Source organism: Erpetoichthys calabaricus, chromosome 10 (assembly GCF_900747795.2).
Source record: "Erpetoichthys calabaricus chromosome 10, fErpCal1.3, whole genome shotgun sequence".
In the NCBI taxonomy this organism is placed as follows: Eukaryota; Metazoa; Chordata; class Cladistia; order Polypteriformes; family Polypteridae; genus Erpetoichthys; species Erpetoichthys calabaricus.
In genome coordinates, this window is record NC_041403.2 from 76,815,478 (window position 1) to 76,840,823 (window position 25,346).

Genomic DNA, 25,346 nt, shown 5'->3' on the forward strand with positions numbered 1-25,346 from the left:
TGAGTTACATAACTTTAAATATTTCAGGGTCGTATTTACATGTTAATTTACAACCTGACAAAAATATGGACTGCAGTGGCTCTAATGACAAAAATCGAGAGCCTGTAGTTAAAAAGTATAGAAGAGGAGGGTTTAGAGGACAATAAGTCGTTTTAATGCAGGTGGGCTGATCATGACGTTGACGTGCCACCGCCTTCGTCCCTATTTGCTGCTTTTGAAAGGTAATGCATAATTGTCCACTTTGACATTCAACTCACCTTCTGCATTAGAGGGAGTGGGATTTAAAACTGAAATGACATTGCGACCAGGTAAAAACTTTCTGTGCAGAGATTTAAGGTAGATATCGCAGGCTCTTGTCATGAATAAAGGGATTTGAAAGGAATCGGGGGAGGTGTTGGAAATTAAAAGAAAGGGGAGGCCGGTCCCTTTAAGCAGGTATCTAATTCGAAGAAAGGAGGGAGGGGGGGTTGGAGGGCTCTTAAGATGAAGGCTCTGCTAATAACATGTCCAAGAGATGGCTCCTGGCAAATTGCTTTGTTATTCTTGTCAAAAAAGGTCCCCAGGAAGCAGTCAATTTTAAACCATACATCAAAATGATTAATTGCCCTTAAATGAGCAGATGCTGGAATACCCTTGAATGGGGGCTGAGAGGCTAAAGCTTTTTTGGATTGCAAACATAATGTATTCATGAAGTTGCGGAAATATCATTAGAGCTATTAATTAGCTATTAGCTTCAACATTAGCTGGCTCCAAGGTGTTTGGGAGTGTTTTTAAGGCCGATAATAGGATGGAGTCGATGGTTTTATTTCTCTTTCCGCTCTCTGATTAAGGGATGGGGAAGGGAGTCACTTACACCGTTAAGTAAATGTTAGGTAAACGAAGCCATCCGTTGTGATTAACGTAATCAAGCTCTACAGAAAGCTCCACTGACAGAAAGGAAGGTCGTGAGTTAAGAGATAAGTGATTGGTAAGTGCAGACATTTAGGAAATTCAGCACCATAAAATCTGTGGTCTGTAAAGAAAGATAAAGCATTAAAATATAAACGTGAATTAATTAAATGAAACAATGGTGATGCAGAGGTAACACAAAACAAGCCCAAAGATAAACCAAATAGACTTGAGAAAGAGAGTGTGTGTGAGTGTAGCTTTGGGGAACTGGGGGGGATGTGTGCAGTAAACTGAAGGGAGTGCTAAATAGACTCTAATAGGAACCTGTATACTGACACTTGCATTTAAACCCATCTGATGGACTGGACATTAGTCCGCTTTAAATCCTCCAGAAAGCTGCTTTAAGGAAAAGGAGCTGAGAGGAATTCCTTCTCGCTTTAATTGCTTTAGAAATGGTTCCCACAATGAGCCATTGCCCAGATTTACCTCCCGTTTAAGTTCTTATTTCCATCAGTTCACAAGTTAATCCCCTTTCTCTCTCCCAGACCCAAAGTGCGCAGCCACAGATATACGCGTTTGCGAGGAGATGGGGTTTCTTTTCTTTTTTCTTCCTTCGGGGGAAGAAGGAGGTGTGTGCGTGTGTGTATTTGTGGTGATGAGTGTGTGTGTGTGTGTGTGTATTATTGGGGGGGGGGAGGGTGTTGTTACATAACAAAATGAACTTTTTGTCACAAGTGAACAAAAAAATCAATAAATAAAACATCAAGGTGGTGGATAAAGTGTAATTAGCATGTATTTGCTTCACTAATGAATCATGTTCCTTTGTAGGCTCATTTTTATTCAGTCGACCGACCTGCTTAGTATTTCATGCAGTTAAACACGATGGGCACTAAATTGTGATTTACCAGGGACGCTTTTCCGTACTGCAAGGCTCAGTCTTGAGAAAATATCACACACAGTCCTTTAGTTTACATAGTTTTTAACCTCCGAATGACGACCAGAAAATTTTCCGAGGGCAAACTGAGACTCATTTTTAACTTAATTCTTAAGTTTTCAACCGCTACTCATTTTTTAAACTTTTGTAAAAGTCTAAAATTATAAAAAGTTCACTCTTCTCGGATGCGAGTCATCAAAATGCCCAATACAATATTTGCGAAACAAAATTAGTAAAATTACATTATTTCTAGGTCGGCAATATCTCTTTTAACTAAACCCGAACATGCTAGACATGTCATATCCAAGCTTGGCATTTTGTTTCCTCGTAGTGGAGATTTTATTTATAAACACGGTTCGGTCAAAACACGAAAATCCTGGGGGGGAAAAAGAAAAGACCAGTTTGTGTTCTGTACGTGAGAAGTTTGACTGTTGAAGGATTTCAGCTTTAATTTTGGGCAATACGTTAAACATTTAATTTTATAGAGAACTGTTTTAAACGAGGAAAAATGTATTTTATCCTATTTATATATTTGTAAAGTAAAAATGTTTACTAGTTGGAAATCGAAAATTGTTTCGATTAGAACTGCATCCTATTTTTCTAAATACTGTCTTTTTATGACAGTATCCATTTAGCAATACAGTCTTTTGATAAATGCATAAATATATAAAAAAATTAAAAAGTTAAAAATATAAAAGTATTTTTGCAGCTTAGCCCACGGGTCAGCTTTTAAATATAATGCCGCTTTTTAAAATTGTGCATATAAATAAAGGTTTAAACGACGAGGCAAACACTAAAAAGTTGTAATGGTATGTATGCTTAATCAACGAAAATAGTATTTTATCAAAGATCATTTTTTGTATTTATTTTTAACTCTATTTCATTTATCATTCTTAAATTTGAAAAGAAATTATCGGCTTCAACAGGTTACAGGTATCAATATAATTAAAAAATTAGTAATATTTAAAAATATGTTGCAGTTTAATAATATCAATAATAGATATAAAGATATGTTGGCATATTTAAGCGTGACTGTAGTATTATTTTTGCATAATTATAATCAGTCCAAGTGTATGACATTTTATACGCGCGAACAGTATGTATATTCTGTTTGTAAACCTGTTCTGTATATATAAATGTATGATAAAATAAAGATATTCACTAAATTGTTTCCATTTTCATGGCATTGTGTACTTTTGTAGTATAATGATTTTATTTAATTTTTCGAAATAGGCATAAGTGGTTCTGGAAAGAAGGCGACATTATTTTGATTACCAAGTTACCATTTGGATAAATTTACGTACATCCACTTTATTTGCTGACTCCCTTTACTAGTCGCGCGGAGTCACACGGGCACACGAAAACTAACGGTACATTAGGAATAAAGTAAGGATGGCAAAAGAAACAGAGGCGTACCGCAGGTGTCAAATCCCAAACACCTCAGCCTGTTTTAAACACTTAGCTTTGGACAATCTTGCGTTCTTTGTAATTGTTACTTTTTTCTATGAATACGTCTAATTATTCATATGGTTATGCGTATGAATGCAAATGTAAAAAAAATAGTTGTTCTGCAAAGCTGTTTTTACCCTATCTATCTATCTATCTATCTATCTATCTATCTATCTATCTATCTATCTATCTATCTATCTATCTAGTTGGTATATTAGTTGTATACCTTTTTTCACTACACACTGGAAACGTTATTTTTAGGATAATAAGTACACAGTGTTCGTGCGTAAGAATGGCGCAGCGCTGTCCAGCAATGCCCCCCTCCCCCCCTCCAAATCCACGGTTGGTTCCTGCCTCGCGCCCCATGCTGCCGGGATGTGCTCTTGCAGCAACATTAAAACTTCTATTAAACGGGTTTAACAGAATGGATGGATAAAATAAAAAAGCAATAGAAGTCCTCATATCAGGTGTTCCAGTTTCTTAAATGACTGATTATTTACTTTTAAATAATTAAATAACAAAGAAAGTAAACATCACATAACTGAAAAATTATTCCGAGTGATAAAGGTGTTGAAAGAGCGCTGTATCTTGAGTGGTACAGGCGTCGAGTCTGTTCTTCCTAGTAGTCTCGTACGCTTTCGCAAAGAGCCTTACAAGTGTACCTGTCATCTGCTGCTGTCACCGAAGATAAGCAGAGTAAATATTGTACGGTCGCATTCGAGCGTGAGTGCGTGTTTCATTTAAGTTTTCCCCTAAGGACATATAATAGCTAATACATTTAATTTCATTACGACGTACTATAAATTATCCACCTGTATTCACATCTGATCTTATTCAATCATTCATGTAAAACACTAAAAATACAATGAGAGAAGGGCTGAATCAGTTTGCATCTGCAAAGGATGCAATATATTGGTCGGTAAATGGATGTATGGATATTATAATGAAATGCCCCCTTGTGCGCTGATATTCTGCGATCTTACACTTAACTGGCTGCACTTCACATTCCGATAGAGAAAAATATCGCCCCCCCCCCCCCCCCCCATTAAAAAACGGTCAAAATAATAGTTTGGGTTTTCACCCTGCCACTCCTTTACTCACACAGTTTTCACAAAATATGCAAGCTTTACATTAAAAGGCTACTTTTCGCTGTCCTTAATTCCAGTCTAAACGGTTTTGCTCCGGGAGAAGAAATCTTTTCTAAAAACCTTCAAGAAGAGAAGGGCATTATTGTTTTAATCCTCTTACCAGCAGTCATTTTAAGACAGGGGGTTTTGGAGGCTGAAATGGCGTCTTGTCTCCCCAATCCCATCCTAAATCCTCCAGGGCCGGGAGAGATTCTAAAGGCAGCACCCTGGCATCTATTAGCGATCTTTCTAAAGGCTTTGCACTGCGCTTTCTGCTGCAAAGGCATGACAAAGCTGAAAAGCAAATAAAATGAACGCTTGAGTTATTCAACTTACTATATACTAAAGATGTGCGCACAACTAACTCATGGCAGAACAGTTAGTTAAGGACAAAAAACTACGAAAAAATTGCATTTCGAAAGCATAGTTAATAAAGAAATTAATAAGCAGAGTAAATGTGGAATTCTAAAGTCCGGCTGACTGTTGCTCTGGATCAGTAACGGCACCACGTCTCTCTGTGTGCTTACAGTCCCCACGTACACGATATAACTCTGGAGAGTTCTTCTCCGATCCCCAATTTCCAACCCTTCCTGATATATATACATATATATATATATATATATATATATATATATATATATATATATATATATATATATATATATATATATATATATATATATATATATATATATATATATAACATTAATTTTTACTCTTTCTAATTACGGTTTTTGTATGGTAACAACACATAGATGTTTTGAACTATTTATAATTTAACACGATATTTTAAACTCCTTGCATAATGCTTACTGCAAGTCTCTCCTCTAAACAGACACCAGTCTATTTTAGACACAGCTTTATATGTCAAAGTTCAAGGAATTTTAATCTATAATCGCAATTTGAGCTCGGTTTCTGTCCAGCCAGATCAGCACCCTTGTACATCCTTTCAGCAAAGTTAAGTGCACTTTTCTACGCTTCCATTATGTTCAGTCATTTTAATACATTGAATTGGCTACAGTTTTTCGAGTCTGAGTCTGCATTCATGTGTAAAAAGATATCAGCAAGATCAACGAAACAGTTAATTTGGTAGCTGCCCTCGCACCTGCTTGTGGGCTAAATGATACTGGAGGTGTGAGACAGGAGGCTGACGGTGCAAAGGGAGGAATAAACGCAAAAGTCTAGAATTGATTGATAGGCTGAAGAGCCACTGAAAAGCCGACGTGCTTTCTTGAAGGCGCCGCGAAGCACTTTTAAAAATCCTTCCTCCGTCATCGGCCCAGTAGATGGCAGCTTCTCTGGTCTTGTGGCCTCTCTAACAAACCAATGGATAGACTGGCGCGCAGAAAACAGCACAGAGTGAGACCAGAAGTGTGAGCCGAGGGAGCGCATCGAGTGCTGTGCCAACAGACACTATACAGACAACGAAGGGGCGAGAAGCGCCGCGCCAGCACCTGGCTGAACTTCACAAAAAGTGAGAACACTTTACCGAGCTAAAATTTGGAAGGACATCGACATATAACCAACAGAGCGAAGCTACAGGGAAATCTGGGAAATTTCGGCTTGATTGTAATACAGGTACGGACTTTACAGCTCAACACCATGCAGTGGAAGTGTGCTGGCTATAAACGAAACGTAAAGGCTTTGAAAGCCACACGCAGGCTTAGTATGGCGAAACTGTATATAAACGCATTAAGGTCAATTTATAATCACCCGTATATTTGTTTTCTTTTTAGGTTAAACACTCTCATATCGATGACATATCTTAAGACAATTATAAAATGCGTGTACAGGAAAGGACCAAACGACAGCAGTTATGTAGTACAGAATAACCATTACCATCGTTTATTTACATTTAAACAAAGCTAAACTTAATTCAAGTTCTGAGTATTACTCCTAAGCGTACGGAAGACGCGTCACGGTGCACTTACACAGATGTACGGTGGTTTATTTATTTCATGAACAACAATAACGTTGTTTTTGACACTTTTATTGCTATTGTAAACACTTTCCAAAAGTCATTGTATTGTTTTCAGCAGTCTTGATATATACCAAATCTACATCCACACCGTTATATTTGCAGTTTCTGTTCAAAGCGCGGTTCGTTCAGTTTCTCTGTCACTTTCTGATGATAATAAGATATTACTGGGGGCCACCACATAAGAACAGATTGTTGCCTATTACTCTTCACATATTGCTCGGGGCTATAGATATTTAACAATAACAGTTTTCTTCTAATTTAAGTGGATCAAAGACCAAAACTGTAAATTCAAGTCAATTTACATAATGATGTTTTAATAATCGAGCAGCATCGCTTACTTGTGCCTGGGGGCAAAAAGGGGCAGATAGCGGATATACTACTGAGATAAATAGATAATCACTGAAATTTGCTTGACAGGAGAATGTATATAAAATTGTTTTTTTAACAAGAGTTCGTATGAGGATTTTTTAAATAAACATTTTGCAATTAAAGATTTTGACCTTTGCATGTGACAATATTTTTAAGTTTAAGTAAGTTGCCAGTAAGTAGAAAGTGTTTGATTTTTTTTTCAGGTTGTGTTTAGAGCTCTGGACGAAAAGGATTAGAAAAAAAATGCGCGGATATATGTTTGTTTGTGCTTGCACATTTCATTTATTTATTTATTGGGGTGAGCCAGGAGGAGGTAAAAGACCAATGTTAGATGGTGTCAGTACTGATGATAAATGAAGGACTCTGCAGTCGAAACCTATTTGCACCTCCATTAGATGGAAAGCCAAATGGGGATCAACATGCATATTTTACAGGCAGGGATCTCATACATCTCAGCCACAGGAACCCCCCAGGCCATGGGATAGGAGCCAAGAGAGTGAGCAAGCGAGAGAGACACAGAGAGAAGGAGATGGAGAAACGGTCTCCATTCAACACAAACACTTGCCGAGAAAAGTAAATGTTTTGCAAAGCACCTTCTGTCCACGCCAATCCTCAATTCTCTGGCGCGTTAACTGCGGTATTAATCAGGGAATAAAAGGTAACTTAGGAAACCGTTTGCTGCATAAATCCAGGTTTACATGGTATGTGTTTTAGGAAACATTTATGACCTGCGATTACTTTGAAATTGCTCATTTGTAAGACGTAGGTCTTAGATAATCTGTGAGAAAATGCCTTACAATTCGTAAAATGTAATAACTACAGTTTGCTGACACATACAGAGTTAAACTATAGTAATCCGAGGTATATTAATGAACTTTCTGATTGCATCTTCGACTTTATTTATATTTAGAGGTTTACTTAATTACCTGTGATAAATTAACACTATGCTTTCGACCGCTTTATATCGTGTGCTCGAAAACTAAGAAAGGAAATTCTAGAATCTATTTCGGGAATTGTGAGTTAAAATGTGTGCAGAAAATACAACAAATAGCATTACACTTACAGCATGCAATAATGTAAGATTTTTGGATAATAACATTTATATTTATAGTTTGGTCATAAACTAGCGAATTAAATTCTGTGTTGTTTTAAAATCCTTTTGCATACTAAAATAAAATGACAGTTAAGTCTTTGCCATACACGATAAGCAGTAAAATCAATCAAAATTACATTATCACTTTCCGGCATTTCGGCATTTGCACCAGCCAATATACCACAGGACGACTTGTTAAAAACTGAACACAAAATAAATAATATGCAATTTAATGGGCTATATAATGAACAATTGCGCCTGAAAGTTGCTTGCCAAAGTCCTTTCGATGCAGTCATTAAGAGAGTAATCTAATGAAGTGCTTCAACAAGGATGGAGGATTGGGAGTCTGACAGCATCAGGACCCCAAAAACTTATCCTGAGCTGCATCTGGATAAGCCGTATAGTTGTATAGCATGACTTCATATTTTTAAATGGACTGGTGCCTGTGAAAGTGTGTGTGATGTCTTTTATTTATTTATTTACTTTATACACACTACAGACAGAAAAGTACATAATTGCATAATACTTAACATATAGCATATATTTCAATGAAGAAACCTGTTAACCTGTATTTACTTGGGCGTAATGCGACTTCTATATAATTTCGTTTTAATTTACAAGTAAAAGAATTTACTGCGCAGCCAGTGTGTGACAGCGAGCAATGAAAGCAATTAGTGCAATTCAAAAGCTAATTGAAAACCTCGGAACGTGCAATTACAGGTTAAAATTCAATTACTATCCCTGACTCTGCAGATCATCGAGTAACAATTGTTTGATTACATTATAATAGCTCGTGTTTGAAGAGTCTGTAAAGGCACTGTATCCTTTAAGACTAGAAACCGTGTTTTAAGTATTTCGTGTGATTTAACACTTTCTTTGCTAAAGTTGCCTTCTTTGAATTTCTATAATTTCCGTAACAGTGCTAATTTTTGTGAGTTATTTGTACACACGAGAACATGTTTTGTTTTAAATAATACCATGATAATTAATAAGATAAAAACATTACTTTCTCTCTGCAAAATGTTTAAATTTGGAATTAAAATCTGTTTCTAAAGGTTACCTAACCATGAAGTATTGACAAATGAAAAATATTATAGCCCGCATGAAATTAATATTTATGTACGGAAATCATTTGTAATATCGAGTAGTACAAATTATTAATTGGCCCTTGCAGCTGTTAACTTCGCCCTTCGGCGATCGTTTTCGTTTTTCTTCATTGCTTTTAATTGTAACATTTTTATAACGCCGGTTGGAGTGTGCTCTTAATAAAAATGTGACAGTCCCTTAAATATCTACATATTAATTAACCTAGTTTATCCTGTTAAATGCGTTATTGATAAATGAACAAATTTATGCCCTCATATTGATGGTCTCTTAACGCTTTAAATAATTATATACCCATATATATATATATATATATAGTTTTATGATATAAATATATTAATTTTATTTATTAAAAGCAACGAGATGGGATAATAATCGACACGTGCTTTTTATGGGAGAGTTTGAGTGAGAATACAGCGAGAGTTTTCTTTTAGTGTGTTTACCTTTCCATTTCCAGTTAATCGCGAACTCTTATTCTTTTCTTTCTTCTTTTTTTTTTTTTTTGCAGCTGAGAAGGCGCACTAAGGGACGAAAGCTAAATAACTCCAATAGCGACATATTGGGCGGTTTATCGTTATTTGCCCTTTAATACATTACGTTGTGTTGAAATTAAGGAAGTTCATATTATTTACTTAAGGCTAACAGAAAACGAAAGTAACAAATTAAACTGTTAATACCTAAATGTTTTGTAGTGGTTGGAATAGCAGACGCGTTTAATACCGATATTTTATAATTACAGGTAGGTTATATCCTGTATTTGCTGGATGCTATATTCGGATTCCCTGATGTCGTTTTGCGTTTTACATTTTGCTTGCGGTGTCTAAACAGTTCTGCCCGGATGATTCCATAAAATATTCCACATTGTGAAAGAAGTGGTTGTAATACATATCTAATCATGTCCTCCAGCATTTTATACTGCAAGGAAAAAGAAAAAGACACACTAAGACTGGTAACCGCTTTATGTTTGTTAGTGTTATGCATATCGCCTTAACTTCATAAATACTGTATTATTGCACTGTAAAATGAACACCGCTTTTAGGTATGTCAGTTAAAGTTATAAATAATGGGCAAATAGGAAACAGAGTTAACTAAAAAATTCTCGAGGTTCCTTTACGTGCTGGTGCGCTTATAGGTTTTTCTGTTACACGCGCGAAATTGTTTAATATTTCTCCTGAAAGACTTTACTGAACACGAAAATGTTACGATAATTCCTCACGGTTATTCGTTTTAAATGGTAAATAAATTAAAAAATAGGAGGCAGTTGTAGGGTGTGCGTGTCCTGTGATGGACTGGCGCCACGTCCTGGATTGTGACTTGTCTTGAAGGTAATGCTGCTAATTTGACTTTTGCATCAAGAGTTCTAATAACAGACTGTTCATAAATAAATTGATTAAAAAATACGATAGAAATATTTGGTGGTTAATCATAGAGAAGCAAATATGAGGCGTGGGAGCGGGGAGGGTGTGCACGTGCTGCGCCCTGCAGTACACCGGCATCTCCTCTAGGGTTCTTTTCTGCCTTGTACCCAACCCAAAGTCGATAATTGCTTAGATGAAATATAATCTATTTGTTTTCCATTTCTTTAAATACAAGTGCATTTTGTGCGTGTTTTTATTTTTTTTTTTAATTTTGATTGACGCCTTGCTTCTTGTTAAGGTTTTTCCAAATTCTGCGCCGCTATCGTAATATATCTTGCACTTTATTAATTTGTTACATATAAGTATACTTTCATTTAGGTACTGCTTGTTATATGTCTGACACTTCGATCAGTTCTCTCCGTGATCGTGCCCCAGCAAGCAAGCCCAAATCAAAAGTAACAATTAGGTTAGCTATCCGCGATAAAGTGTGAACATGTCCGCGAGTGTGCCATATAAAAGACTGGCGTCCCGTCCAGTTTGAACATCTGCTTAGCGCAGTGGGAGTCTTCCCCCAATTCCGAGTAAACAAGCATGGCAAAACTGAAATATTAGAAAATACCTTGCATTAATTAGATCGAAAAGTGGTAATAGTCGTGAGGTGTTCCGGTTATTTTTTTCCGTTTTGTTTAAAATTTTGTTAGTGCATACATGAATCAATCTTGATTTATGTCTGCCACTGTCATTTTTAAAATCAACCCATCGTAGGTTGTTAAGCATGCTGATAGCGTGAGGCGAACGCTTTGTCATTTATACACTATTTTTCTTATTATTTTTCAGTCAAGGTCAGTGAAGTTCTTAAAGTTTATGTAGACGATGACATACAGTAATAGCTATAAAAAGTTAATAAACAGGGTGACTTTAAATATGTAGTCTGAGCTCGTTATATTATTGCTTTCTGAACTTTACTCTATGCAGGTATTGCAAGTTTTTGAAATTACCAAAAGTATTTTGTACACATTGCTATGAAAGTCATTATTGACCGCTCTAATTCTCTTCAGTGTGTTTTACTTGAAAAACTGTTCATTTGCTACAATACAGCAACGGTTCAATTCTCAAAACAAAGGTGTTAGACTAACAGGTGTTTGCAAAGGGCTTGACAACGTTGTCGTTTCTAAAATTTTCCGTTCTCGTCTCGATTTTCTTCGTCTGGGCATTCTGCCGTGGTCCATAAGCCCTTTACGATTTCTCCTAATAGAATTCCAAACAGCTTTTTATTAAAGCAGATTTTTCTCGCTTAAAAAGTAAAGGTTTTAGAGGGATTTGTGCTACTGCAATCACGAGGAAATGAAGTGATTAAAATTCTCTCAAAACGCATCAGTCACAGTACATTAACTGGAAGAGAGCTAATTATCCCAATTAGAAGCCTGATTTATAATTAATGACTTGGGCCAAGTAATAATTGGATGTTAATGGATAACGTTTTTGTCCGTGAAAAAAGATATAAAGAAAAATGCAGCAAGAAAAGAAAATGTTTCTCCACCTTTTCCCAAAGGCCGCTTGCTTTTTGTCACGTTTTGCTACAAACATAAAGCAGATGAGCGGAGAAATCTGTTATTAGCTGATTCAATGAAAACAATTAGAGAGAAATCAGCTTTGGGGATTTGTGAGAGTTGGGACAATCAAAGAGCGCTTGGCAGAGCGCGACCCTCGGGACCTGCAGGGGCGAGGGGCGGGGCGTGTATCTGATATAATAGCGCGCGGGTTGTTAGTTTTCAAACAGGTCCGGAAAGGATAGTTGCCGCGTTGAACTGGAGATGAAGGAGGTACGAGGATTCAGGGGTTTCTGTTATTTGATGTAAATAAATAAATAACGATAATAACAAAAGGTAAGATTTTGCTCGAGGAAAACTATACTGCGATTTTCCTTCCGACAGGTGGCAGCATTCAACAGTAAGGCAAAAAATAATAATAATAATAATAAGGTGGCAAACTATGGGCAAGCTGTGATTGGCATGTACTGTACATAAAAGATCCTCGTGAGCTTTTTAGGCACACAATAAAACGCACACGTACCGTTCTTTCAGTGGCCTATATTAGGAGGAGCTACACACTCGCACAAACAGAAGCTCTAGCAATCCAAGACACACAAATTGCGCTTCTGGCGAGGATTGGCTTGCCCGCTTGCTTAATGAAATATAAAGACTGCTTTAACCACAGTAAGCATATTTTCCTGTCAGGGAAGAAAACGCAATCTTTTTGATAAATTGCTTTCTAATTTCAAAGACCAAATATGCTTACGTTCATCCTTTGCAATAATTGATTTTTTTATTATCTCGTCCCCCTTTTTCATTTTTGCATACTGATGAGCAATGGGTTTTGGTATACACCTACAGTCCGTTATTTTCCAGCACATAATGTGTCACTTTCTAAATTTAACAATTTAACGAATTATCTTTTTCGTTTAAATTATGTCCATTCGTAAAGTATACAGTTTCTAGCCCAAATGAGAAGGCATTCACACAAAATAAAATACGTGATTTATAGTGTTGCAAACGACTGAGAGTTTTAAAATACCTACTGGAATCACTAACACTTTTTATTTGTTTTTGGATTTTTTTGTTTGCACAGTATTCTATTTGTGAAGTATCTGAATTATGTCATCTTGATTGTAGATATAAAAGTAAATGTCTATTTAACTTTGGATGTAAACTTGCTGAGATCAGTCAATTGTTTTGCATGTTCTATGCACACGTTGTGTTTGACTTAATGGAAATTTATAGGCGGCACAGAATATTTGAAAGCCTCCATTACTGTCGGTACTCTGTGTTTTTTTTTTTTTTTTTGCTGTCTTTTACTTTTTGTTATTTTAATATAACATTGTCTAAACTCCAATCATATAGTCTTTTAATAAAACAATTTTAGAAAAGCTGAAAATAAGTTAACTATTTATCTTTGTTTTACTGGGTTGAAAAACGAACCCATCCTAATTAGTCTAAACTGACCAAAGACACATTTTGTTTTGTTTCGATTTCATTCATTCGTTTCTTCTTGGGCTCATGGGTTACAGCAGCCTATCAAGTCAGCACATGGTTCAAGGCACACTCTTAAAAACAAATGTGCTAAAATGGTTATTTAGAATGATGCCTCAAGAGAACCATTCTTGGTTTCCAAAAGAACAATCCACAAGGTTCCAGAAAGAACCTTTATTTACTTAGATCCATATAACATATTCCATAAATATTGTTGAATAGATAATAACAGGTTTGTGAAATATTAATGGGTTTCTTATTTTTAAAAGGCTGGTAATGCAGGCTAAGCCATTGTTTTCTTGATCTTCTAGTATCCTGCTTGGTAGCCTAAAGATTTCTGACCTTTTCAAAGCTCAAGGAACCAATTTCCTTGTGTAAAGAACCCAAAATGAAATGATTCTTACTCAAGCAGCGGTTCTATGAGGAACCACACAATCCAATAAAGTGCTATTACAGAACCGTTATTCTTAAGAGAGTAGAAGGCAGCCATGGTTGGGACACCAGTCCCGTAAAGGGCACTAACCGCACCAGTTTAAATTCACAGATCATCCTCATGTGCATGTCTTTTGAAAGTGGGTGGAAAACCAGACTATCGAGGGGGAAAATGTTTGCTAATGCAGGAAGATCAAACTTACGCCATACTATAGCCAGGTTTTGAGTCCAGGGCTCTTAAACTGTGAACATAACCACTGAGCCACCATCATGTACAGATTCTCTATGCAGTGTAAAACAACTGTCCTTTTAATACCTAAATGATAAATGTGTTAAAAATAGTAAGGTAGGATTTGACTTTTACTATGAGAGCCTGTTTTACTTTATTAAAATTGCCTGTTCTGTTTCTATAGTAGGAACAGTAAAGCAGTTAACTGTCTTTAACATTAAATTTAACATAATTATATTTTGGCCTAGTCCAAACAATTCAGGATGTTTATCTCTTACTAATGTGCTGATTTCTCCTCCTCAGGAGCTGGAGCCATGCAGCACTATGGAGTAAACGGCTATTCCCTTCATGCCATGAATTCTCTCAGTGCCATGTACAATCTCCACCAGCAGGCCGCACAACAGGCCCAACATGCACCTGATTACAGACCGTCCGTGCACGCTCTTACTTTGGCAGAAAGACTGGCTGGTAAGAGACAGATAAAAATAATCTGCAACCTGTAACTGTTCTTCTCTTTTAGGCAAAGTCCTACTAATTCCATTTCTGAAGAGGTATACTGTTTATTGATTGTTGGTGATACAGAAAACCTAATCCACCTTCTTGCTTTAAGTTAACTCTTTGTTAAATTAGAATTGTAATTTATGTATTTCTGAACTGTTTATTAAAAAACGTATGTGTTATTTCTTTGACTGTTTTCATAAATATAAAAGATATATTTATTACGCATGAAATTAATGATCGAAGCCTCTTTAGTTTCTGATTAATCTTTACCAGTATAGTGTTTTTGAAGGTACTGGAGTTTGTGAAAAATGTATCATCGTGAGCTAAAGAGTTGCTTGTTATTTATACAACCATCCATCTATTTTTGTACCTACCTAACCCAATTAATTTTTAGGGAGGGGCAGGAGCCAAGCTGGGTCCTTATACCTGGATAGAATGTCACTAAATGCAGGGCACAGTGGCACACATCCTCACACAGGGCCAGTGTAGAGCCTTTAGGAGGTAGTAGGATTCCCTCTCGCACGGGGAGAACACGGACACTCCATATCAGCAGTAACTGGCTTTGTATTCAAACTCCGTTTGCTCAAGCTTTGAGGTACACCGGAAACAGTTTGGCCGTAATTTAATGGTTAAGTAATTGGCAGCTTTAACCATCTAAATGGTCAGAAACATAAACATTAAAGTGGTCTATCAGTAAAAGCAGTGCAATAAATAGTTAATATTCTATCATTGTTAACATTAGAATGGACTATTTCACCATTTGTATAGAATGCAAGAAACCTCAAAATAATTGTACTCTTAAAGTATTTGTACATGTTTTAAAGCATCATTTTTACTGTAGTGTTAACACTGAAGTTACAACTGAATTCACCATCAACTAATTTATTAGTTATGGTATTAGAAATTGAGTTTAAATTTTTTTGTAATTAAGTTTACCAGTTTTAAAGTATAATTGTTAAAAAAAAAAAAAACGGTAGTCTTCAGTTGGTTAATCATGTTTGAATACACGATCACCGTGAGTCTACGGCAATGCAACAATTATCTACAAAACATTCTTGTACAGTAAAACACTTAATTGATACTGGCAACTGAAACACTGCTTAAATGTAAATATACATGTATTTATCTGTTTTTAAAAACATTTTAAATTTTTAACTGTTTTTGCAATCAAGAATTATTCCTGTGGTTTTTAACCAATATAGTTCTTATTCAACGGTGACAATGTGAACATTTTTTAAACTATTTTGACATAACACAATACCAGCTTAAAGTTTAATGGGTTTTTTTTTTCTGTATACTATGGTGTTCTCTCAAGCATACCAAAGATATGACTGTTCGGTTAACAGATGACTCCAAAATGTCTTTAATACCAGCAGGTGTGAATGTGCCCTGTGGTGGACTGGTGGTCTGCTTGACCCTACAGTCAGTGCTGTGGAGACTCCGACTCTTTTCTTCTTTTATTATAATAAATGGGTCCAAAAAATAGATGGATGAAACACCAGATATTTATTTTTGAATATTTTGATGAGATTAACATGCACAATAGTTCTATACAACTGTCAGCTGAAAAAAAAACTTAATTTAAGAACACTTTCTATTAAATTGTTTTTGCTGCATTTATTTAGCCTTGCCAAAATCTCATAACAAACTGAAAATCTTTATTGCCTGTTAGTGTTTTTATTGTTAATATTAAAAATGATAAATTACAGCAGGTTACAAGTTGAGTCAAATGCAAGTTTCAGAAAAATTTGAATGCTATGATGAAACCTAAGAAAAAAAGTCTGCGAGTTTTTCCATTAATTAAACTGGCCACTTATTTTTTTCTTTTCCAACGGCTTTACATTTCAAGACATTATCCTCGAGGCTCGATATGGCTCTCAGCACAGGAAACAACGTCGGAGCCGGACTGCCTTTACTGCCCAACAGCTGGAAGCACTTGAGAAGACCTTCCAGAAGACGCACTACCCTGACGTGGTTATGCGAGAGCGACTGGCAATGTGCACCAACCTGCCGGAGGCACGCGTCCAGGTGCAGTGTGTTTAGTCCTGCCTCCTGCCACTCTTCTCAGCATATGAATGTGTGTGTCACAGTATATTCAAACAGTTTGGCTAAGTTAGGAAAGGTGAATTTTTGTAGGCATAGAGCAGGAACGTGCAGTATGTGGTGTGGTGGAGACAACCTTTCTTTTTAGAACAACTCTGGGTCATTCATATCATAAGTGAGTAGCACTCCAAAATCCATGTAACAATATGCACAAATAAATATGACTGTAATCTTAAGGTAGAAAATTCACAGGTGACCCCGGACAGTTCTGAAATGGGCACATTGACATATGACCATGTGCAATAATGTGTCTAGCGGTCTGAAAATGGCTTATGCACATTCACAGCAGGGCGGCACGGTGGCGCAGTGGGTAGCGCTGCTGCCTCGCAGTTAGGAGACCCAGGTTCGCTTCCCGGGTCCTCCCTGCATGGAGTTTGCATGTTCTCCCCGTGTCTGTGTGGGTTTCCTCCGGGCGCCACGGGTTCCTCCCACAGTCCAAAGACATGCAGGTTAGGTGGATTGGCGATTCTAAATTGGCCCTAGTGTGTGCTTGGTGTGTTTGTGTGTGTCCTGCGGTGGTTTGGCACCCTGCCCGGGATTGGTTCCTGCCTCTTGCCCTGTGTTGGCTGGGATTGGCTCCAGCAAACCCCCGTGACCCTGTGTTCGGATTCAGCGGGTTGGAAAATGGATGGACATTCACAGCATGAGGGGCTGGTGTCCATACCAACACCATAGTGAAACATAAAATATTGAAAATAGTTCTGGGCTGTGTCCCTAATACCCTGGATTATTAACTTCCATCAGAGATATTGTTTAATGTGACTAAATATGTTTTTTTTTTTTTTTTGCTCCATTTGACCAAACCAATTTTCATATGTGTAGTGCATTTGAAGGAAATTCTCTGTTAAACTTTTGACATAAGTGTATAAGATATTCAAATTAACTGAAAGTTAATTTTTTTTTTTTATTTTATTAATTTTATTGTAATCATTCCATACAAATAGATCAATTTATAACCAAACAAATTAGTTTATCTGAGGCGTGATTATTGCTAGCTGAAAGTTAAATTTAAAGCAGCAGATAATCATTCTGCCTCAAAATATTTGTACCTTCAGTTACATTCCAGCCTAGAGTGTCTTTTCCATGATGTGTACACACTCTTTTAATGTTTGTGTATTTCGTTTCTTCAGAAAGTGTAAAGAAATGTTGTCAGGTCAAGTGTTTGTAGTGGACTGAGTGAGCACTGGACTTGTTCATATTCTCCATGAACCACTGATTGATTATTCAAGGAGGTGGATAATTGAGTGACAACTCACCATTTACACAATGATGTCTTCTGTTTTGTACTGAACTGCTTATGTTGTGGTTAAACCGTATTTCATGGAAAGCTGATAGAGACCGATCCACATAGACTCAAGCCTGGAATGGCTGCATCTACTAAATATTGACCTGAATGGGGTGAATACTTCTGTTTTTATATTTGTAATTAATTTAAATCACTTTGCAGAGATCTGTTTCCACTTTCACATTAGTCATTCGGTTAGTTAATGTCAAATAAACTGTAATATTGTATGACAATAAGTAATACAAAAACTACCAAGAGGATGAACACTTTTTAAAGGCCTACCTTTAACAGATAAACTTCATCTGTTTTGCAGCAGATTATGTAGTGGACTTTCATTTAACTGTATTAGTGCTTTGTAAACATGCTTGTTATTAAAACAAGTTTTGACATTCATACTTCATGGTATGTGGAAGTTTAATACACTGTGAGCAGCTGCTAACACAAAGTTCAACCCCACGCAGAGATCAGCCAACTTAACGTGTGTCAGCTTGTTTGTTTATAGTTTATATAGAAAATGTTCAATTTATTTAAGCTTGCATCCTGCAGTAAGATCTTATTCATCACACAGCATATGTTGTTGAAAATGGCTAAGATGATTTCTTGTAATAAAAAAGCATATAAAGAAGATGTCAATTATAACTACTGGTTTTTGTTTTTAAAGGTATGGTTCAAAAACCGACGTGCCAAGTTCCGCAAGAAACAAAGAAGTCTACAAAAAGAACAGCTACAGAAACAAAAGGAGGCAGCAGAAGGCACCCCAGATGATGGGAAAGGTGATTTGCCACCTTCGATGGCATCTGAGTCTACCAACCCACCTTCATCCTCTTCCTCAGAGACTGAACGCCCTTCTCACACACTTGCCAGCGAGCTCAGCGTAGAGGTGAATGTGACCTCCGCTGAGCAGTCTGGTTGCGAATCTGCTGCAGAAGAACACACGGACAAGGAAGAGGAATACAAGTTACCAAGAGAAGAACCCAAGTGCGACAAGAGTCCTATTCCAGGGAATAAGACTCCACCTTGCAAGCGACTGAGCCCTAAAGCAGGTACAGGAGTTCAGATGGAATCATTCAGTTCACATGACAGATTTAATAATCAATAGTATTATGATTTATCTATTGAAAAATGTTGTGTGTTGAATAAGAAAAAATGTGATCAGCTTACAAAATAATTGTATAGCTAGGGGTGGTGATTGTGTGGATTAGATGTAGTCATCTGGTCCCACATTGTTGTTTGTATAACACTGACTTAATGAACTGGACTAAAAGATGCAAGTGTGGCAGCCAAAGCTGCAATTTTTCTGCTGTAAAGAAATAAAAAAACATCGGAAAGTGACCTTAATTCAAATAGCTGTAATTTTTGAATGTGCACTGCTAGCATGGTCTGCTGTGATGGTCTATAAACAGAATGTGAGGAATATCGGCAGCTGAAAGGTCCATTTATTTAACTGTTGCATTCATTCTTTTAATAGTTTTCTTTTATTGATTTACATTCTTAGTTTCTGCTCTGACGTTCTTTTCTAAGCCTTTCCTTATTAAAATTGTTCTTGAATAAATTAAGGAAGTGCACAAAAATTAGTTTGATGGATTATGAACCTTCACTTATTCATTTACATATTTAAGTATTTATAAAGTTTACTTGATAATCAAATTAAAACCCACAAATACTTTAAAGTAAGTGGTGCGATCTTACCATCCATTCACTCTGCATACTGCTTTTCCCCCCTAATGGGGTTCCACATAGGAAAGTTAATGGCATAAATCTCACTGTGAAGACTAACACCTTCTGGTTTGTGGCACACACCTTAGGGGGAAATCTTGGAGTGTGGCGAGCATTTGGAGCTTGGAACAGTGTGATGAAGTAAGCAACCCAATCAATGTACTGTATTGAAGCAGGGCTGCAAAGAGTATCTGACAGGAATAGTGTTAAATGTTTTCCTCTACAACTTAAATTGTGGTCTTGGTTGATTTCAATTGCCATGGATCCAAAAATGTTATTTTGTAGTTTGTTTGGTTCCTGCTCAGTATGTCTAACCCATCTAAGACTGAGTCACCTTCAAAAGAATTTTATTGTCCTTATAACAGAAATTTTTTGGCCTGTGTTCTAATGCAAGATGCATACATTTAATAGAAACATTGCTGATCTTGGTGCCACGTTTTAAATGTACATTTGACGTTTTAAGCTAATTATTTGAAAATTTTGATTGAAATTTTTTCTTGGGCATCACTACAGACTATATGGGGTAAGTAAAATGTAAAAAAAAAAAAGACATTCCTCTTTGGATGAATATATTCCTTTAAACAGTTTCCCCAGTGCCAGTGGTGCAGATGTTAAGAGAATGAAATGCAGTGCTAAACAAAAGATATCCTTAGCTGGTTTACTCATAGAACAATGGGTGAGAGAAGCCCATAGAACAGTATGATACCTGAGAGGATACTCCCATCATCTGTGTCCTCTTCATGGAAGCAAGAGACATTGTCCTTGGCATAGTTAGAGAGATGCCTCATCATTACATAGGTGATCTTCAATTTACAATTGCCATATCCGCTATCTTAAAGTATGGTTACAAAGAATGAACATTTGTTGTATACTAGTCTGTTGGTATGCACACATAAACATTTGTTAACACTGCGGCAGCTTAGATTAGCAAAGCCATCTAACTACAGGTTTTCAGACAGTAGCAAAATCAATGAGCATTGGGATCATGTTCAGAGTGTGACGAACCTATTTTATATTTACTAATTTATATTGATTTTATTTTTCTTCAGTATTTTCAATGAATGCCATCATTCTGAGGCCACAAATGAAATGCATTGACAGGCAATGTTGCATACATCTGTGTTGCATGCAATGTCTGCATAAAAAGAAAGCAGTGCACACATTGAAATACCAGACTTTAAGGTCTAATTATTATAAAGTGTTGTGAAAATCAAAAATAATTTATTTGTGGAAAACACTTCTGATTACCAATTTAGTTTTTTGATACAAATCTTGGTTAACATTTTCATTTTAATGAATGTTCTTACAATTACAGCAGGCTCCTTATAATTATTATGCCTTTTCCTTAACAAAACTGATACTTTAATTCTGCTGTTCTCAAATTAAAATGGAAAGAGTTCGACATGTACACAAATTAACATGGTTAGGGACAAATCCCAAAAAAAGAATTCACATTGTTGTATGATTTTTAAGGGCGGTACAGTGGGTAACACTGCTGCCTCACAGTAAGGAGACCTGGGTTAGCTTCACGGGTCCTCCCTGCGTGGAGTTTGCATGTTCTCTCCGTGTCTGTGTGGGTTTTCTTCGGGTACTCCGGTTTCCTCCCACAGTCTAAAGAAATGCAGGTTAGGTGCATTGGTGATTCTAAATTGTCCCTAGTGTGTGCTTGGGGGGTGTGTGTGTGCGCACCCTTTGGTGGGCTGGCACCTTGCCCTGCTTTGCGCCCTGTGTTGGCTGGGATTGGCTCCAGCAGACCCCCCGTGACCCTGTAGTTAGGATATAGCAGGTTGGATAATGGATGGATGGTATGATTTTTAATTTTCCATGAAGTTATTAAATAAAATGTTTTCATATCACATTACAGCTAAAGTAAAATTAAAGTATTAAACTAAAGACCACTTCCTTTAAGTGAGGAAATGAGTGTAACCATACATGCAATGTGAAATGTTAAAACAAGTCAGTACTTCAACCAAACGAGTAAACTCTAATGTTTTTACTTGTCTTTCTAGATTCTCCCATTAATGTGACCCCCTCATCCAGTGTTGGCAGCAGTGGGATGGTACAGAGCCACTCATACTCCTCCTCTCCTCTCAGTCTGTTCCGGCTACAAGAGCAGTTTCGACAGCATATGGTTGCTACCAATAACTTGGTGCACTACTCTTCCTTCGACATGGGCACACCCTCTTCAGTGCCCTACCTGGGGATGAATGTTAACATGGCTGCTCCTTTGGGTTCCCTTCACTGTCAGTCTTATTATCAATCTCTTTCCCATGCTCAGCAAATGTGGAATAACCCAATACTTCAAGCTTCTGGAAGCCTTCCAAGCTTAAACAGCAAGACGACAAGCATTGAGAATTTGCGGCTTCGTGCCAAGCAGCACGCCGCCTCACTGGGACTGGACACATTGCCCAACTGAGTAAGAAGACTGTAATTGTACTGGAGGAGCCATGTAAAGAGGACTGATGGCTCTGACATTACTTATGTTGGAGTAACCATGCGCTTTGCAATGTAGGCCTCAGCACTGACAGTCTTGCTAGCATTTCACAGTAAAATTATTCTCAAAAGTGGCACTTCTGCAATTTTGTGCTGATTTCTAATTTTACAACATGGTAGTTACTAGATCTAATATGTTCTTTATTCATATTAGGGATCCAATTGAAACAACTATGCTCTTTGTCCAAATAAATGTCATTCATTGTTTGCAATCCTTGCTCCCTCCATATCTAGCCTAATGTAACAACTCATTTCACGCTGCCAGTGTTTACTAAGGTTCATTTAGCTACTTGGATGCCAAAAGTTGCTAAACCCTAGTGCTACTGTATGTGTTTGTTTTTATTGTTATTCTAAACTAGACTTTATTACATCTATAAGTTGGGTGTTTTTTTTTACATTTGATAGTGGCTAGAATTTCAACATTTATAAAAGTTGTGGAATTTTATGAATGCATATTACAAATCCATTATGTTTTTTTTTTTGGTTTTTTTTGAATGATTAAAAAAGGACAATCTAAATGTCACCTTTTTCATGGACACAGAGGTTGTTAGCTGGATCCTGTATATGAAAATACTGTAATGCTGGACCTGGCAGTGCAGTGACTGTATGAAAAGTATTCATTGAACAAGACTACATAATTACAAGAAAATGTTTTGTTTACAATTGCTATTGCACCAGTTTCTCAATACCAAGAAATTCTCGGCTTTGTAAATAGTCTGTTTTTCGTTTGTTTGTCGTCCTGGACAGTGTGTTTAAAAGTTGGTGTTGCCTTCATGAAGACTGTGAAGAAGATATTTAATTATTTTTAATTTCAAACATGTACACTTTTATGTGAAATTGGAAGACATTTGAATTTCAAGGAATCCACATAAAGAAAGAATGAACTACTTTGAAAAAGAAAACTAAGCAGAAATTCAGCAAAGCAATTTAATTCCAATTCAGCAACTCTTAAGAAAAGTAAAACTGGTAAAGCTGAAACTGAATGCAAATGTATTTGAGGATGTTAAACTCTGTGAGCACCAACAACCATGCTACATGTGTAAATGTCTAGACAGATATATGACCTGCAAAAATTAAAGTGTTAGCTAGTAGGGATGTCAAGGTGAGGAAAGGCAATCTGATACCACCATTAACTAAAGAGTACTGTCAAGGAGACCATCCACTGTACCCAGCAAAGCAGGGTATTTCTGAAATCCACAAAATCAGTTAAAGATGATTATAAAAACCTCTCATTTGGTTTGCCTTTTCTAACCACAAAATTAATTCTACACTGTACTATTATAAACATTTACTTTTTTTTCATGGCTACACTGAACATATCATAATATTAACATTCTCAAAATGGTCTCATCCCCAAACCTTCTCAATGCAACTTAATGTCATGGGAAGCCAGAGCATAAGAGTAAATGAGTTTTGATTAAAACAGGCCACGCAGTCCAATATCGACCCTAATTCAAATTCAGATAGATTTTGAAGGTCCCCAAAGTACTACTGTCAACCATGTCGCTCGGTCATTTACTCCACATATCTACAGTTCTCTGAGTTGAGACAAATGTTCAGTACCACTTGAGTCAAGGTGTCTGTTAAGAGCAGCTATTAACAGCCTGCATGTTATCCATCATATTATAAGCCATTTTTACATGCTATAAAACAATAAAAAAATGGCAATAATGTATTTCAAGAGTCTCATCATTTTGAACGATAATTTATTATTGTTAATAAAATAGTTAATGCATAAACTAATAATAGCTGCTTTGTAATTGATACTTGATCCAAGGTGTGATCAAAATTTCTGTTAGCATGAAATTTACATTTAACAAGTTTACATCTGTGTTTCTGTGTTCCCGTGTTCTTGTTGAAGAATTCATATGAAAGTAAATGGTGGAATCCACTGTATTAAATTCTAAACATTTGTATCAGCAAGTCAATAATAATTTCCTAAATTAATGATAAGGTTTAAAGTGAAGACAAAATACAATGTATATCTTAATAGTGAATTAATAACACTCTTCAAGTCTAATGAACATGCAAAATAGTTTCCTTCTCAAGACCAACAAGTCAGAATTACACACCTCTGTTACTCAAATGCTGACTCAATGGCCTCCTGTATTGGATTATCACTGCTTATTTTAGTGGATGTAACAACAGGTCGTTATTTGTTCATGTTTTACTCGGCACAGAAAGAGTATAATTTATTAGTTTATGACTAAATTCGGAAGAATTGTTTGTCAAAGCAGATTTAAAGTGGATAATGTCATTATGCAGGGTCTAGAGGGTGATTTCTTAAGCACTTCACGTGGAGGCAGGAACTTCCACTAAAAGCACTTCCTCACATACTAGAAGTTTCTGACATCACCAGGAGTCCGTATCCTGACTTGTTCTTGTTACATATTCTGAAGTTTTCTATAAAACACTGTAATCTTTTTTTATATGTAAATAAATCAAACAAAAGACACTTTATCTATAAATATTCAATTGTATGATTCTCATTTTCATTTGGTTCAAAGATTGAAAAACACTATAATTATATTGTAGCACCAGTAGTCTTTCATACATGACCATGGTATTGTATTGCATTAGATGCAGCTGGCACCTTGTCAGGGAAGTATTATAGATCCGATTTCATGATGAGTCAGATTCTTAAGCGTAATAGCGTCTAGGGTTTTATTCTGGCTGTCGTCATAGATAATGAGAAGCCATTTTAATTGCAAGAGTAAATTCAGGATAACAATTATAGAAAGTGAACTTTCAAAGTGGATGAAATATGTAAAAAAATGGTGGTATGTCATATAATCTTCAATAAAGATATTATTTGAAGGTATTCATATACACTTTCCTTTTAAAAGTGCATTTTTTTACCAAAGATGTCTTGAATTTATATGTGAATAAAAACCCTCAAAAAGAAAGTACATTTCAGTGAGATGTTGATAAATGTATTATCTGGAGAAAATGTTTGGGGTGTAGCTGAAGTTTGGACCAATTCGAAATACTTTAATGTCACATTTCCTGTTCTGAATTATCATGTTTTTTAACAACCGTACATCTGGGTAATATACAATAGGTATGTTCATTATAAATGACTTGTAGCCTTTATAATTTTTGTTTAAGTTTAGGCTTTTAATTGAGTGCTGTGGCTGTGCTCATGCCTCATAGATACAGCAACCTGTGTTTGGATGCCATTTCTGGCTGCTGTTTGTCTGTGTGTTCTCTCTGTGTTGGTATATTCTTTCCACCAAGTCCCCACATACATGTGTG

At 36.4% G+C, this 25,346-nt stretch overlaps 1 protein-coding gene across 3 annotated transcripts; it reads left to right on the plus strand.

Annotated features, from left to right (window-relative positions):
* Positions 1 to 253: 253 nt before the first annotated feature.
* Positions 254 to 24,047, plus strand: LOC114658538 (diencephalon/mesencephalon homeobox protein 1-A-like). Of its 3 annotated transcripts, none has more exons than XM_028810589.2 (5): positions 254 to 308; positions 14,297 to 14,461; positions 16,344 to 16,522; positions 18,544 to 18,925; positions 21,608 to 24,047. In XM_028810589.2, the coding sequence occupies exons 1-5, from the start codon at positions 293 to 295 to the stop codon at positions 22,012 to 22,014; spliced, it is 1,149 nt and encodes a 382-aa protein (XP_028666422.1). In that variant the 5' UTR covers positions 254 to 292; the 3' UTR covers positions 22,015 to 24,047. The 3 variants fall into 3 exon arrangements, with proteins under 3 accessions (XP_028666422.1, XP_028666423.1, XP_028666425.1); XM_028810590.2 differs by lacking the exon at positions 254 to 308 and adding an exon at positions 826 to 967; XM_028810592.2 differs by lacking the exon at positions 254 to 308 and adding an exon at positions 5,680 to 5,976.
* Positions 24,048 to 25,346: the final 1,299 nt, after the last annotated feature.